This window comes from Pelophylax lessonae, assembly GCF_965119305.1.
Source record: "Pelophylax lessonae genome assembly, chromosome: 2".
Taxonomy (NCBI): domain Eukaryota; kingdom Metazoa; phylum Chordata; class Amphibia; order Anura; family Ranidae; genus Pelophylax; species Pelophylax lessonae.
In genome coordinates, this window is record NC_138769.1 from 329,621,667 (window position 1) to 329,638,896 (window position 17,230).

A 17,230-nucleotide genomic window follows, 5' to 3' on the forward strand; every position below is an offset into this window, starting at 1 on the left:
AGTTGTCCCCCCCCCCAAAAATGACTCAAATAAAGAGGTGCATCACTCTGACTGTATATGGGTTAAAAAAGACGCAAACACAAGCACCTTATCATATGAGGCAGGCTTTCAAAAAGTCCAGCAAAACAAACCGACTCCAAAGAACCCCTCTTAAACACAAACACGTGGCAAGCTTTACTAGCCAATCATGGAGGTGTAGGGACCCTGCCTTAAAGTTCAACTCTGGACACATAAAAAATTCCTTGCAGTGGGCCCCTATGAACGGCAAGGGTTGGATGCGCATTAAGTCTACAGGGTTCTAGAAGAGGCCGTATTACTTATCCGACTCCCTGCTCATCTCCTTTCTCTTAAGCTCCCATCTGTGGGTGGATCCTTTTATCAGTTGTGGATTTTTTACAAATGTTCCAATACATGTGTAATAATTTCTCTCACCCACATGTGGTAAAAGTCTCTTTTAAATTGGCTGCTGCATACTTAATGAGCCATATGGTTGTAAGAGATGTGCAGCCATGTGTTGATGCAAAAAAAAAAATGAGTGAGGAGTGGTCAAGAGGAATGACCACATCCTGTGGGTGGTCTTTTGTATACAGGACTATAAAAAGGAGTAATTTGCATAAGAAAGGCCCTTTTGCCTCTCTCTCTCTCTCTCTTCTTGGACGATCAGCTGTGGGACAGCCATGTTGCAGCAATGCCTTGCTTGTTTGTTCCAGAGATCCATTGGAAGCTGACCAGAGCTAAGTATTTACTTGATATTCTTGGGACAAGGGTTGTATGTTTAAGAAGCGTATTTCTGCTGTTTACAGACCATAGGCTGTTCATGTGTTAGGCATTGTTATATCTGCTAGTCTTGTGATATGTTCCTAATATTGTAATAGTTTGTATGTACAGCATGCTTTTGTTTAGTAAAAGCACATTTATACACCGCAAATGTCTAAGTTTCCTTGTTTGTACCGCAAAGTAACCTTGCTAGATAGACGCAAGCAAAAAAATCCTTTGCATCATCACATACAGTGTAGGGCTAGTAACCCTGTATTGTGGAGGTGGAGGCCGGATTTCTTGCAGAGTAGGCAGCTCTGGACCGGCTGCACAGATCAGGGATCCTGCTGGAGTGGGGAGTCAGATAAGTTGTACACACTCTTCTGCAACCCTCTAGACTTAACAAGCTTTTAAACCCTGCAGTGTGTTGGGGGCCATCCAACTGCAAGGGTGTTTTTTATTTTTTTGGGCCTGCAGTTTAGGCTTGAGTCTTCATATCCAAATTAAGTGTTTTCAACTAGGCTATAGCAAACCAGAGCTTTGTTTATGTTATCTGTATTCATTGGTTTTGCCTTAGCCCTTCCTGAGCAGCACTATTACCCTGAGCTATGAGCATTGGTGGATTTGGGCTCCTCTTCCCACTATATGACCCCTCTAGATAGGCATATTGGTATGGTGGGCCCTTGGGTACTCATCCCTTATTTTTCATGGGGGACTTTCTCCCATGTTTAGATGCTATTGCATTGATGTGTACACATCAGCTCTATTCTCCTGATGAAGCTTTACCATGAAACATGTTCAGAATTCACATCAGGATCCATTTCTTATGACTACGATTTATCTGTATTTTTCATATTGAAAAGTCCTAACATTTAATTCATTTATGAGTAATCATTGGATGAGATTTGGTGTCTGTTAATGCTATTTTTATACCTCTTTTTTTTAACATTTATACTCAATAAAAAATTGCTTTTATATTGTGAGTGTCGTCTATTTCTGAGATTTGCACCTTAAAATTCCCATATTTTTGCTATATTTCTCTCCTACAACACAAACTAAAGCAAACACACAAAATAACCAATTTTTACCAGTTATACATGAAAAGTTTTCAATAGTATAGGATGAATCATTAAAAGTATCCCAGACATTGCCAAAGCTGTTTACACAACCAGCCGTCAAACAAATTAATTTGTAGAGGAAATAAATAAAATAAATGTTAACAAATGTATCAAGGAATTTCAAGAAAGTGAAGTGGATTGCTTCATATATGGAAAATTAGTTATGTTTACTGCTAATTTTTTGCCCCAAAAACAAATTCCCAAACTTTGCCTTCCATCACCTTAATCCGCCTGTGTTTAGTTGTTTTAAGGCCTAATTACTAGAAAAGTCGTTTCTACTGAATCTATAATTCTTTTAGAAACACTGTAGTTCATCTTGCCGTGATGAACTGCAAACTCACCTGGATCATGCTGAATAAAAAGAAAATGAGTGTCTTACGGGACAAGCAATCCCGTTCTGAAAAAAATTTGGTCCCCCTGGCTTATCTATTTGCAGGTACGGGACACACGGAATCGACCCCCAGGCTCGAGAGAGCCTGACCCCGGGCGGAACCACTTTCTTCTTTTTCTTTCTCTTCTTTTTTAGACTTACTGTTCTCTCTTCTATACACCCCTAGTACCTCTCTTCCATTCTCAATTTCCTTTTATATGTACAGGCGGTCCCCAGGTTACAAAACACAATAGGGACTGTAGGTTTGTTCTTAAAGCGGAGTTCCGGCCTCGGAAACGTTTTTTCAATAAAAATACCCCTGGGACAGTCAGGGCTAGTACATTTCATAATGGATAGCCTCTGAACTGTCCCAGGTCGCACTTACCTTTTAGAAGAAATACTTACCTTGAAAATTTCTTGTCCAGCGCTGCCATCTCAGGTGTGGGCAGCTGAAGCCAGGGCGTCCTCTTCGGTGTCCTCTTCTGTGACCTCTTGATCCCAGAATGCCCTGCACCGGCCCCGCTCGTCACTTCCGGGGCAGGCGCGTCATCCCTGCACAGCTTCTTTGCATGCCCAGAAGCTGTTTAGCAGGGAATGACACGCCTGCACTGGAACTGACGAGCGGGGCCGGTGCAGGCGCATTGACTCCTGGGAGCGATGACGTTCAGCTCCCAGGGGTCAACGCAAGCAGGAAGTGACGGCGTGGGCTGCGGCCGCAGATGGAGGAAGTAGAAGGAAGGTAAGTATACTTTTTTCAAAAACAAGGTAAGTAAAGAAAAAAAAATCGGGAGTATCCATTTGTTTTTTAGGGGATTTAAAGCAAGTGGATGCCCAAATTTGTTTTTGAGGCCGGAACTCAGCTTTAAGTCGAATTTGTTTGAAAGTCGAAAACAGTGCATTTTTAGTTGTAACTCCAGCCTTTGCAGGGATATGGGATGTTCCAGGCACTTCTGGGAGTGCAGTCGTGTTATCTGGGGCTCTTGTGGCCATTCAGTACTGCAGTGTGGGAGGTGTCCGTCGCTGCAAAATGGCTGCTCTGCGGTATTTGGGACCAGCATGGAGCACAAGCAGCTGGCATTGACGTCCGTTTGTTAGTAGGAGTCCTTCGTAACTCGGCTATTCACAACTCAGGGACTGCCTATATATGGCATTCCTGGTATTGGTAGAGGGGTCCTTGGACCCAAATACCTGGCCGAACAGATGTTTGGACCTGGCCCTAATTGTTGTTATATAGAGTTTTCATTGATGTTCAGTGTTTATGATGCCCTAGATTTATGTTTCCTATTTGAAAAGGCACTGTTTCCCTTCCAATCAGGGTCCTCCACATCATGGAACTGATGTGAGTCAACCCATAATTAGGGATGATCGAACTTTTGAAAAGTTCGGTTTGACCAGAACACCCGAACTTCCTGAAAGTTCAGGTCCGGATTCCAGAACCCCATTGAAATCAAAGGGACCCGAACTTTGGTAATCAAAAAACATCATTTTGAAGCCCTAAAACCCAATAAATGCCCCTAAAAAGTGCCTAGGGTTCTGGGTCATGCCCCAGGGACTATTCATCACACAAAAAAAATTCTTAAAAATTGTCGTTTTGGATAGAGAAACAATTATTGAAAAAATTATTGAAAAAAAAAAAAGAGATTTCTTTGGATTTAGTGTCTGGGGGGTCTAAAACGTGTACCTGTGAAGTTTCAGCTCTGTAGCATGTCCAGAACCAGAAAAAAAGATAATTTTTCTTAGAATTTTTATTAGCGCAGGGATGGGGTTCCGCTACTTTCACACCTGGGCGTTTTTGTTTCAGGTGTTTATTGGGCATTTTTTGGGCGTCTTTGGAGGCAGGCATGACATCTGAACTTCTGTATAGGGGTATATATACACACACATATATATATATATATATATATACACATACACACATATAGATGTGAAAGTAGCGGAACCCCATCCCTGCGCTAATAAAATTATTTGCAGAGATGGGGTTCTGCTCCTATCACACCTATATGTGAAAAAATGCCCAATAAACGCCTGCAACAACACACCTGGGCGTTTTTGTTGCAGGCGTTTATTGGGCATTTTTTGGCCGTCTTAGGAGGCAGGCATAACATCTGAACTTCTGTATAAGGGTATATATACACAAACACACACATATATATATATATATATATATATATATATATATATACATACACACATATAGGTGTGAAAGTAGCTGAACCCCATCCCTGCGCTAACTAAATTATTGGCAGGGATGGGGTTCCGCTCCTATCACACCTATATGTGTGTATGTGTATATATACATATATGTGTGTGTATATATACCACTATACAGAAGTTCAAATGTTATGCCTGCCTCCAAAGCCACCCAAAAAATGCCCAATAAACGCCTGCAACAACACACCTGGGCGTTTTTGTTGCAGGCGTTTATTGGGCATTTTTTGGGCATCTTTGGAGGCAGGCATAACATCTGAACTTCTGTATAGGGGTATATATACACACACACATATATGTATATATACACATACACACATATAGGTGTGATAGGAGCGGAACCCCATCCCTGCAAATAATTTCATTAGCGCAGGGATGGGGTTCCGCTACTTTATCACCCATATGTGTGTATGTGTATATATACATATATGTGTGTGTGTGTATATATACCCCTATACAGAAGTTCAGATGTTATGCCTGCCTCCCAAGACGCCCAAAAAATGCCCAATAAACGCCTGCAACAAAAATGCCCAGGTGTGTTGTTGCAGGTGTTTATTGGGCATTTGCTTTGGCGCCTTTGGAGGCAGGCATAACATCTGAACTTCTGTATAGGGGTATATATATACACACACACACATATATATGTATATATGCACATACACACATATAGGTGTGATAGGAGCGGAACCCCATCCCTGCAAATAATTTCATTAGCGCAGGGATGAGGTTCCGCTACTTTCACACCTATATGTGTGTATGTGTGTATATATACATATGTGTGTGTGTATATATACCCCTACACAGAAGTTCAGATGTCATGCCTGCCTCCAAAGACGCCCAAAAAATGCCCAATAAATGCCTGCAACAAAAACGCCCAGGTGTGAAAGTAGCGGAACCCCATCCCTGCGCTAATAAAAATTCTAAGAAAAATTATCTTTTTTTCTGGTTCTGGACATGCTACAGAGCTGAAACTTCACAGGTACACGTTTTAGACCCCCCCAGACACTAAATCCAAAGAAATCTCTTTTTTTTTTTTCAATAATTTTTTCAATAATTGTTTCTCTATCCAAAACGACAATTTTTAAGAATTTTTTTTGTGTGATGAATAGTCCCTGGGGCATGACCCAGAACCCTAGGCACTTTTTAGGGGCATTTATTGGGTTTTAGGGCTTCAAAATGTGTGACAGGAGCGGAGCCCCATCCCTGCTCTACTAATAATTATAAGAAAAATTATCTTTTTCTTATGGCGGTCACCCTGACATGGATGAATTCGGTCACCCTGGCATAAAAGGAGCGGAGCCCCATCCCTGCTCTACTATTAATTCTAAGAAAAATTATCTTTTTCTTATGGCGGTCACCCTGACATGGATGAATTTGGTCACCCTGGCATACAAGGAGCGGAGCCCCATCCCTGCTCTACTATTAATTCTAAGAAAAATTATCTTTTTCTTATGGCGGTCACCCTGACATGGATGAGTCCTGTCACCCTGGCATAGCAGTCAGAGTCAGTTCACCCTACACTACACTACGGTCACCCTGACACCTAACACTTTCCCTACAGAAACTAGATTATTAATTCTAACTATAGTGGTATATAGTACCCTAACTACACTAGATATCCCTTTCCTCACACTAATAATTGCTAAATGACACTTTTGCAGCAGGAGTAACAGAACTGCTTCCACTCTCTTCCACAGCCCCTGTATTACAGTGCTAGAGATTTGGTGGGGCTATGTTATATACTGGGGGGCGTATTCACTACTGATTGGCCTCTGGACCCCCTAGTCACTCCAATCACATTCCTAGCATCCTCCTGCCCCCTCAATTGGCTTTTACTGATGTTTCTGGTCCAATCCAATGGCTTTTAAAGCCCAGTTCCTGTCCCATTGCATTTTGGGCGGTTCTGGTTGCCGAATTCCGAACTTTTTTCGCAAAATGTTCGGAATTCGGCCGAATTTCGAACAGTCAATGTTCGGGTCGAACCGATGGTCGACCTGAACCATTCGATCATCCCTACCCACAATAACTACCTAGACTTTTAATCGAAATAATGAGAAGTCCAACTTTGTTTCTTGTTGCCTTATGTGTACCAATGCTGCTGTGTAGGTTACATTGGCAAATTACTGTTGTTGCTATATTTTGTATTTCTTTTATATCTTGGAAAGAAAAAACGTAATAAAAATGATTGACACAGAAACACCGTAGTGCATGAAAGACAACTAACCAGTTGAACAACATCTGCCACAAAACAGGTGTAAGTTAATGTTTCATAACCTTTCAGTAAGCTGCTTTGGCCTACCCAGTCTTAATCTACACCAAACTATAACTTTAGTTATAGTAGTAAATATTTTTAAGGACCAAACATGCTGGACTAAAAACATACATTCTTTACACCACATAAGAACATCATGTGTATCATGTACATTAAGGACACAGTGTATATTCTTTACAGTAAATTTTAATAGACCCTATAACTCTTAAAGTTCACCTCTGAAGATATAACCTTGGTCTTCGGTGGCCGTTTACCCTGCATTTTTGGCCTGTCTGCTGTGGGATGTGCCAGTTTCATTGATGACACTTTAAGGCCATCTAACGTTGAGGTATCTACAGGTTATGAAAAAGAAGAACATCAGAACAACAGACTGCCTAAGTTAGAACTTTTTAGTTATAAGCTACGCTGACAATAACCAATGACCTGAGTAAAAGACAGGTGGCCTTTGCTCAGGACCATTTTGATGGTCAGTCAGATGTAAAATCTAATATAAAGAATCAAGGACATGCAAAATTGGAAAGGGAAACACCAGATAACAAACTAACCAGCACTGATTTAAATATTTAGACAGACATTCTCTTGTTTAAGAAGGTTCTTAAAACCTGGAGCTTGGTAATGGAGCACTAGATACAGCAGCATCATTGGTAGGAACAGGAGATGAACAGATCACATTGGGAAAATGGAGATGAAGGGGTTAATGCTCAGATGTGCAGATAAGGGAGGTGAGGGGTTAATATACAGGTCATTGGAAACAGATTAGTGATCAGATGTACAGTGGAGAAAAGGAAGGTTATAGGGTAATAAAAAAAAGTATCCCGAGATCCACTCCCATTCCTAATTGCCTGTTCCTTGTGCTCTAGAAGTAATAAATGATAATTATTTTGTTAGTTCCTCTGTCCTCTACTGTGAGTGCTAGGCTGGCCATACATTATACAATTTTCTTATTCAATTTCCATTAGATTTACCTTCCACTATATACTGCAAGAGTCTGCCTGATTGCAAAAAAATTGAAAATATTTAGGTTTGACCTCATATTATATGGTTTTGGTAAATCTAAAAGAGAATTGTATAAGAACATTGTTATAATGTATAGCCAACCTAAGAGGAGGGCTCTCTGATGTAAACAGTAGTACTGTTTACATTTATGATCACTTTGATTGATCATCAAGGCAATCACACTGTACAAGTTTGCTCAGATTAAGTCTGCACACCATGTCTGTAAATGGTATGTCCGATGAAAGCTCATAATAGTTCATATTCCCATCGCACGCCTTCCCGGACACAAGCACATCAGTTGTGGGTGCTGCAGAGATCACCAGCTTAACACTGGATCTATCACAGATTCAAACATATTCGCCAGCACACCAAGGATCTTGCACAGCAATCCGAAGAAACAACTTATTGCAAAAGGACCACATCAGGATAGGTGCAACATTTCGGAGCCACGCAGGACCCCTTCATCAGGCATGTGATCGTCAGGCATGCCTGACGAAGGGGTCCTGCGTCACTTCCGAAACGTTGCACCTGTCCTGCTGTGATCCTTTTGCAATAAGGGGTTTCTTCGGACTGCTGTGCAGGATCCTTGGTGTGCTGGCAAATATGTATGTATCGATGACAGTGTATTTCTGGAGAGCCATTAAAAAAGAGCACTCCAGAAACAGACAACCACCTCCTAGCGTTTTTTTGACAATACGGCAGTAGAGGGTAGTTTACCACATCAATACCAGCATGCTTTCTAACCTACAAAAATATATACCGTATTTATAATCATACAAGATTCTCAATAAATGTATATGTTATCGTTCAGTCTCAAGCTTATCATAGTCCTTATTATAGTGGTATTAAACTCAAAAGCAAAAAATTATTATACTGAAGCTTATCAATTCTTAGATATGATGGCTGCACAAGTTTTCTTTTTTAGTCTTTCTTTGCTTTATTTTCAACTGTTGATCTAGCCAGTAAGTCTGTTATTTTTCAACAGAACCAGCTGTCCTACAGATGTAGCAGTTTGAAGGTTAAGACAAACCATTTACCACTGACAGGGGTACTTACAATGATTAGCTTTTATTCATTTATGTAAAACCTTTATCCCAAAAGAGATAAAACTGTTGCTGTAACTGCTTATAAAGTATGATCTGGAGTTTGGCTTCAATTTGCCAGTGCATTTAAATCTTCTAGTGCAGCTACAAAAACAGATAGAAAAAAGAGGGGAAAAAGCCTAAACAAAGAAAACAAATGCAACCAGTACATCTAAGGATTGATAAACTGCAATGTATTACATTTTGATTTTGGGATAATATATGCTTCAATGTGCATTGAATATTTTAACTTACTTAATTCTTTGCTCTTTTCTTTCTTTTCCTCTGTTAACTTTGTCTGGGATTCTGTAGTTGACCTGTGAAAAATAATAAAGCATTGACAGTAAAGTAAGCTACATTTATCAAAGCGGTATTCAAAAGAATTGTGGGCATTTCCCTATAGTTATCAATCAGAATCAAACTTCAATTCTCCTGTCACTATCCAGTGTGGGCTAAAAGTTAGATGTTTCTTTTAGTCTACAGAACAGGTTTTGGATACCCATAAAAATTATGTCTTGAAAATTAGCTACATACAGAGACAGTATCTGTTTTTTACACAATGACCAAGGTGGAAGGTTTCTCTTTTTATCATATAATTGGTGCAATGCCTTAAAAAGCACTATACATGAATTATATTTAGGTAAAAGGGGGTTCTAATGCAATTTATAGATTATGCACAAAAACATTTAGAACAACATTTAAAGTGGTTGTAAACCTCAGACATGAAACATGAACAAAGCATATCTCTCTATAGTGTGTACTTGCGTCAATCCAGAGCACTAAGCTCTGTTCCTGTGTGCTGTGTAAGGGGGGGGGGGCAGCCCTTTAATCAGGGCTCAAAGCACTGAGCTCTGTAGAATGTAACTTCAGTTCCCCGCTGCCTGTTTTTTTTAAAGCTGAGAGATCCTGTGTAAATTCTGCACTTTGAAAAGATAGAGAAAAAAGAGGGCTGCAGATAAACACGTACAACTTTTGTAGGAGGATTGGTTTCATCTCTATGGATCATCTGAGGCTGGTGACTTCATTCTGTATATGCAAGGGTTTACAACCACTTTAGAGATCTGCTCCAGGCAGAAATTTTAAAAACACCAATACATGCAGATATACTGTTGTTAAATAATTTTATTTTATTCAGTGTACCCAAATTTGTTTTTATATTAGCTTTATGTAATCCCTGGAAAGCAGGACTCAATCTAAGTCCCCATTCACATTGACTGCAGCTTTGAAATCACGCAACTTCATCTGACGCATAATTTCAAAGCCGCATGTCAGTGCGACTTTGGGTGCAACATGGAAGACGTCTGTGCAACTTCATGCACAGATATCTATTCAATTCGCACCTGAAATTACCAAAAGTAGTGCAGGAACTATTTTTTCAAATCAATGTGGCACCGCAAAGTCGCGTTGCATCGATTTGAACATGGCCATTGCAGCCAATAGGGTGTGACTTGGCCCCAAGCACACAGGACTTTTTTCCTCCCCTGAACGTCTTGGCTCCAGGGGAGGAAAAACAGCATACAAAAAACATGTTTTGCAAACATGTTAAGGCGTGTCAAGTATTTGGGTGTTCATTTATTCCATTGGCCAGATTATTACCTTATTCAGGCCATTGGAATGAATAACCCCCTCAAGCACTAAACGTGTCTAGTCTTCATCAGCAAAAGGTCCATCAGCGTTTTTACTCTAAATGTTGGAGATGACCCCTCACTTTCAGACTTGGTCAAAGCACACTCACAGGAAGTGAGGGGTCATCTTCTCAGCAGTTCCACCGAACCTGATGTAGGTTCTGACCATTCCTTACTCTATCCAAAACAAGCAAAAAAAGCTTTGGCTGGAACTGTACTTATTACTACTGCGGACATATAAAGCCCATCTCACTTGCTGGCATTAGGTTTGCTCTTGACTGGCACTGGCGGAGGAGGTGCTGGCTTCCTTGCAGGTTGATGGGTCACTTTACTGGTTGGCTCTGCTTTGTTCTCTTTTGGCTCTAAAACAGATGGACATTACATTATCAACACAAGAGAATTTCTCCATATTATAATTTCAGGAGATCATACTGTTTAAAGCAGGACTTTTTGACTTTTTGCTGTTTAACAAATAGTTAACCCAATTAACTTTATGTCACCTTCAGGATCATCGCCATTCTTTACAGTTTCATCAAAACTAGATAGTTTTGAAAACATATACAGGATCTCACAAAAGTGAGTACACCCCTCACATTTTTGTAAATATTTTATTATATCTTTTAATGTGACAACACTGAAGAAATGACACTTTGCTACAATGTAAAGTAGTGAGTATACAGCTTGTATAACAGTGTAAATTTGCTGTCCCCTCAAAATAACTCAACACACACCTATTAATGTCTAAACCGGTGGCAACAAAAGTGAATACACCCTCAAGTGAAAATGACAAAATTGGGCCCAAACAGCCATTTTTCCTCCCCGGTGTCATGTGACTCGTTAGTGTTACAAGGTCTCAGGTGTGAATGTGGATCAGGGGTGTTACATTTGGTGTTATCGCTTTCACTCTCTCATACTGGTCACTGGAAGTTCAACATGGCACCTCATGGCAAAGAACTCTCTGAGGATCTGGAAAAAAGAATTGTTGCTCTACATAAAGATTGCCTAGGCTACAAGAAGATTACCAAGACCCTGAAACTGAGCTTCAGCACAGTGGCCAAGATCATACAGCGGTTTAACAGGACAGGTTCCACTCAGAACAGGCCATGGTCGACCAAAGAAGTTGAGTGCAAGTGCTTAGCATCATATCCAGAGGTTGTCTTTGTGAAATAGACATATGAGTGCTGCCAGCATTGGTGCAGAGGTTGAAGGGGTGGGTCCGGCTGTCAGTGCTCAGACCATACGCCACACACTGCATCAAATCGGTCTGCATGGCTATCATCCCAGAAGGAAGCCTCTTCTAAATATGATGCACAAGAAAGCCCACAAACAGTTTGCTGAAGACAAGCAGACTAAGGACATGGATTACTGGAACCATGTCCTGTAGTCTGATGAGACCAAGATAAACATATTTCATTGAGGAGTACAAACACAAGTGTGTCTTGCCTACAGTCAAGCATGGTGGTGGGAGTGTCATGGTCTGGGGCTGCATGAGTACTGCCGGCACTGGGAAGCTACAGTTCATTGAGGGAACCATGAATGCCAACATGTACTGTGACATACTGAAGCAGAGTATGATCCCCTCCCGTCAGAGACTGGGCCACAGGGCAGTATTTCCACATGATAATAACCCCAAACACACCTCCAAGACGACCACTGCCTTGCTAAAGAAGCTGAGGGTAAAGGTAATGGACTGGCCAAGCATGTCCCCAGACCTAAACCTTATTGAGCATCTGTGAGGCATTCTCAAACGGAAGGTGGAGGAGCGCAAGGTCTCTAACATCCACCAGCTCCGTGATGTCGTCATGGAGGAGTGGAAGAGGACTCCAGTGGAAACCTGTAAAGCTCTAGTAAACTCCATGCCCAAGAGGGTTAAGGCAGTGCTGGAAAATAATGGTGGCCACACAAAATATTGACACTTTGGGCCCAATTTTAACATTTTCACTTAGGGGTGTACTCACTTTTGTTGCCAGCTGTTTAGACATGAATGGCTGTGTGTTGAGTTATTTTGAGGGGCGGGCAGATTTACACTGTTATACAAGATGTACACTCACTACTTTACATTGTTGACTACTTTACATTGTACAAAGTGTAATTTCTTCAGGGTTGTTACATGAAAAGATATAATAAATATAACATTTTGGGAGATACTGTAGCTCTTGCTATACTTCAGGTGGTGTGACTATGAGTGTTGCAGCTGTCATACACTGAAACCATACTGTTGTTTATCGGTCTGTCCTCTCCCCTTATTTATTCATAGAATGCCTTGCATTCTATGAACCACTGCTGTGTATGAGAGCTGCAGCCCTCATGGTTGCAGAGCTGACACTATAGTGGCACACTAGCTGGCATTATTGAACCTGTAATGGCTCATGCACATGAAAGAGCTCATGCACACAATGGTAAATACAGGGGTATGAGTTGACTGTACCCTATAAAGCACACCTGTATTTTCAGTGCCAGGGAGCCCCAGTTATTGTATATTTCTGCCCATATTGCTGTAATACAAAATACACAGTACTCCTGTAATCTTATGTAAACACATGCACTCATTATTACTCATGCAGGGACATATTTTCCCTACCGTGAGATTAGGGTGCCATGGGCAAAAGTGCATGAAATCGCAAGCACCCATGTATTTCGTATTTTGTAAAACACTAGTATGGGCAGAAAATCACCCTCAACTGGGGCTCCCAGGTGCTGTAAATACAGCTGTATTTTATGCTGCGAGGCCATATACCTGCATTTACATTCGTGAGCATGAGCGCTAAATAACAAAATAAAGAGTTATAACACAGCAACATGGTCTAATCTATGCAAACCTATATTTCCTCGATCATATCCAAATTCTCTGCTAATAAACATTTTTTGATAACTTGTATAAATTTACATGGCAATCCAAGTGGGCCCTGAGATTTAAAAAAAAAAAAAAAAAGTGCAGTACACGCGGTCCCCAGGTTACAAACATCATACTTACAAACAACTCCTATTTACAAACGGAGGGAGACAAGAAGTGAGAGGATATCTAATCCTAGGAAAGGAAATTCACTCCGGTAAGAGTTATCATGGGAAAAAGGAGTTCTCGTTGAAGATTCTTCACCAATCCATGTTTCCACAACAGGCCAAATTTTTCAAAATCCAATTGTCACAGGGACAGAAAGTGAGGTGAAATCTTCTGAACAGGGACATAGACAGCATAACAAATGTTATAGAGATTAATGCTTCCCTATGCTATCCAAAAACCATAAAAAAAAAAAAAATTAGGCCACAGCTACACTTAAAAAATTTAGGAACAAACCTAAAAATCCTATCTTGTTTGTAACCCAGGGACTGCCTGTAACCAATTGCAACCAAATCCAAGTAACCTCTTAAAAAAAATAAATTGTAGCCTAAAATCTGGATTGTATGGGTTGTTTCTTTTTCATCCACAATGCTTTGTACAGTGTCTTATTGGATATACCAAAAGAGCCAATTTGCTAACATGAGCTTAGACCCTAAAAAACAATCAGTAAGAAACAAAGCATGTAGATATTCATTCATATTGTTTTGGTTTGACTTTATTCTGATCAGCATTGCCATTTCTGTATCTCTCTGAAATTCTCTAAAAATATGCAATTACGCAAATATGCAAAATCCTACTAAAGCAAAGTTGGACACGAGAAGAATATTTGGTGGTCATTGCTATCCTCCATTTGATGTACGTTTTCTGACAGAATATCAGTATTGGTGGCAGCCTTCTTGTTTCTCTCACAACAAGTTACCTTGAACTACTGCTCATCTCACAGATTATCTGTGCATATTTCTCAAAATGAGTCAATGACACAAATTACAACTATTGTGTACGTGAGCAATCACCTACCGTGCTGACTTCCTGTTAGTAATTTTCTGGAAACCTCAGATAATAACTGCAGTTCTTTTCATGATATCATGTATTTGATTTGCCCCTCATAAAGATGTTGTGTCATCTTTTTATAAATGGGGTCCTTAATCATTGATCAGAAAAGAAGATACTAAAAGTTATGTCCTATTTGCTTGGGACTATATATTTTTATTTTTTGGCAAACAGGACTGCTTTAAATCAGCTGTCACACCTTTCCTTAAATTATGTGCCATGATAGAAATATGGCACTACCATTGCTGACCTTCAACTAGTTGCCTGGTTGCCACACTGATCTTGTTGCTTTAATACTTTCCAAACCACGCACTCAGGAAAAAGATGCAAATCAAAAAAGTAAAAACTTCTGATCTATATGCTTGTTCCTAGCCAGGATGTACTGAAGCCCAAGAACAAGTAGAAGCATGGTAGTCAATTAACTAGCATTTTTAGACATTTTTTTTTTTTATGCATTACGTTTTTATTGAAGATTTGACAAAGGTTAACAAAAAATATACAAAATGTGAGCACAAAAAGTAAGGACAAAAAAAATATACAAAAATTCAGGCAGTCCTGTAGACTGAATGTCATCAGACGGGGCTTTCTAAGAGAGGTTAAGGTTACATAATTACATTAAATACATGTCCAGAACCCATTCAACATACTTCAGAAAACAGCAACTTAAATGGACTCTATAAGAGTGCAATAGATACCTCAGATCAGGGTCCCCTGAAATAAAAAAAAAAAGGGGGGGGTTCCTCTCCTCCCTTGCCTGGCACTGGACACAAGGAACACTATGGGGTTGATTTACTAAAGGCAAATAGACTATGCACTTTGCAAAGTGCAGTTTCACCCTGCAAGTGCAGTTGCTTCAGGATTTTGTAAATGAAGTAAAGCTTCACTTTGAAGAATACCCAATCACTAGAGGTGTACCGAACTGTTCGCCGGCGGACAGTTCCCGGCGAACTTAGCACGTTCCCATTCGCCGCTGCGGGCGAACATATGCGATGTTCGGTCCGCCCCCTATAATACATCATTGAGGCAAACTTTGACCCTGAACTTCACAGTCAGCAGGCACATTTCCAGCCAATCAGCATATCTCCCTCCCACACCCTCCCACCTCCTATAAATAAGCAAGGGCAGCATCCATCTTAGATCATTCTGAAGCAGTGTGTGTTAGTGAGAGCAGGGAGAGCTGCTGCTGCTGCTGCTGTTAAGCTAGGGACAGTTGTTAGTCAGTGTTCCTGGTCTTGCTAGTCAGTGTTCTTGGTCCACTACTGCTGTAAGGACAGCATCCTGACAGCACCCCAAAAAGCCCTTCTAAGGGCTGGTATTTGTGTAATTTTTATATATATATATATATATATATATATATATATATATATAGTGTCCCCAAAAGCCCTTTTAAGGGCTGGTAATTGAGTTTTTTCTTTTTATATACATATATATATATATATATATATATATATATATATATCTAGTGTCCTTAAAAGCCCTTTTAAGGGCTGGTAATTGAGGATTTTTTTTATTTATATATATATATATATATATATATATATATATATATATATATACTGTATATATATATATATATATATATATATATATATATCTAGTGTCCCCAAAAGCCCTTTTAAGGGCTGGTAATTGAGGATTTTTATTTATATATATATATATATATATATATATATATATATCTAGTGTCTCCAAAAGCCCTTTTAAGGGCTGGTAATTGAGTTTTTTCTTTTTTTATATATATATATATATATATCTATTGTACACTGCAGTTGCCTGCCCGCTGTGTGTGAGAGGCCACAGACCCACCACAGACTGTACTGTGTGCACACCACACTCATTTCGGGTGGCACAGGCACAGTACCTTGCATTTTAAAAAATATTTTTTTTTTCCTCTGTCATAATTGCAGTGAGTGCTGTGTCAGGTCCACAGAGTGCACTGTACCCACTGCAGTGCACTGCCCACCACTGATATATATACGGTGACACAGCATCTTGTTGCAAATTGAAAAAAAAAATATTTTTTATTATTGCAGTTGCCTGGGCTGCCAGTGACTGTCAGGTCCACAGAGTGTACTGTGCCCACTGTAGTGCCACTGCGTGCCCACCCACCACTGATATATATAAGGTGGCACAGCAGCTTGCAAAGTAAAAATATATATATTTTTTTTATAATTGCAGTTGCCTGGGTGCCAGTGACTGTCAGGTCCACAGATTGTACTGTGCCCACTGCAGTGCCACTGCCCACCCACCACTGATATATACGGTGGCAGGCATGACTTTTTTTGGATTAGTGTCTGGGGGGGTCTAAAAAGCGTACCTGTGAAGTTTCAGCTCTGTAGCATGTCCAGAACCAGAAAAAAAGATCATATAGGTGTAAAAGGGGTTCCCACCATCCCTGCTCTACTGAAAAATGATCTTTTTTTCTGGTTCTGGACATGCTACAGAGCTGAAACTTCACAGGTACACTTTTTAGACCCCCTAGACACTAAATCACACAAAAAAAGTTCTTAAAAATTGTCATTTTTGATAGAGAGCCAATTATTGGAAAAATTAAAAAAAAAAAAAAACTTAAAAAAAAAAAAAACACATTTCTTTGGATTTATTGTCTGGGGGGTCTAAAAAGTGTACCTGTGAAGTTTCAGCTCTGTAGCATGTCCAGAACCAGAAAAAAAATAGAATTAGGGTTAGGGCTAGGGTTAGGGTTAGGGTTAGGGCTAGGGTTAGGGTCAGGGCTAAGGTTAGGGTTATTTTTAGTGCTTAGGGTTAGAGGGTTAGAGTTAGAGGGGTAGGGGTAGGGCTACTAACTCTAACCCTAAGTATCTCACCGTAACCCTAACCCTAGCCCCTAACACTAAACCTAACCCTAACCCTCTAACCATAACCCTAACCCTCTAACCTTAACCCTAACCCTCTA

General features: G+C 40.2%; 1 protein-coding gene across 1 annotated transcript in view; it reads right to left on the bottom strand.

Moving 5' to 3' along the window:
* The window catches only part of SH3D21 (SH3 domain containing 21), a 217,924-nt gene that overhangs the window by 24,537 nt on the left and 176,157 nt on the right, over window positions 1–17,230 (bottom strand). Inside the window, exons 12-14 of the mRNA XM_082246910.1 lie at window positions 10,681–10,789; window positions 9,058–9,119; window positions 6,941–7,056 (exon numbers count right to left, since the gene is read on the bottom strand). Of these exons, the coding sequence (XP_082103036.1) occupies window positions 6,941–7,056; window positions 9,058–9,119; window positions 10,681–10,789 (287 nt within the window). The remainder of the gene's footprint in view (window positions 1–6,940; window positions 7,057–9,057; window positions 9,120–10,680; window positions 10,790–17,230) is intronic.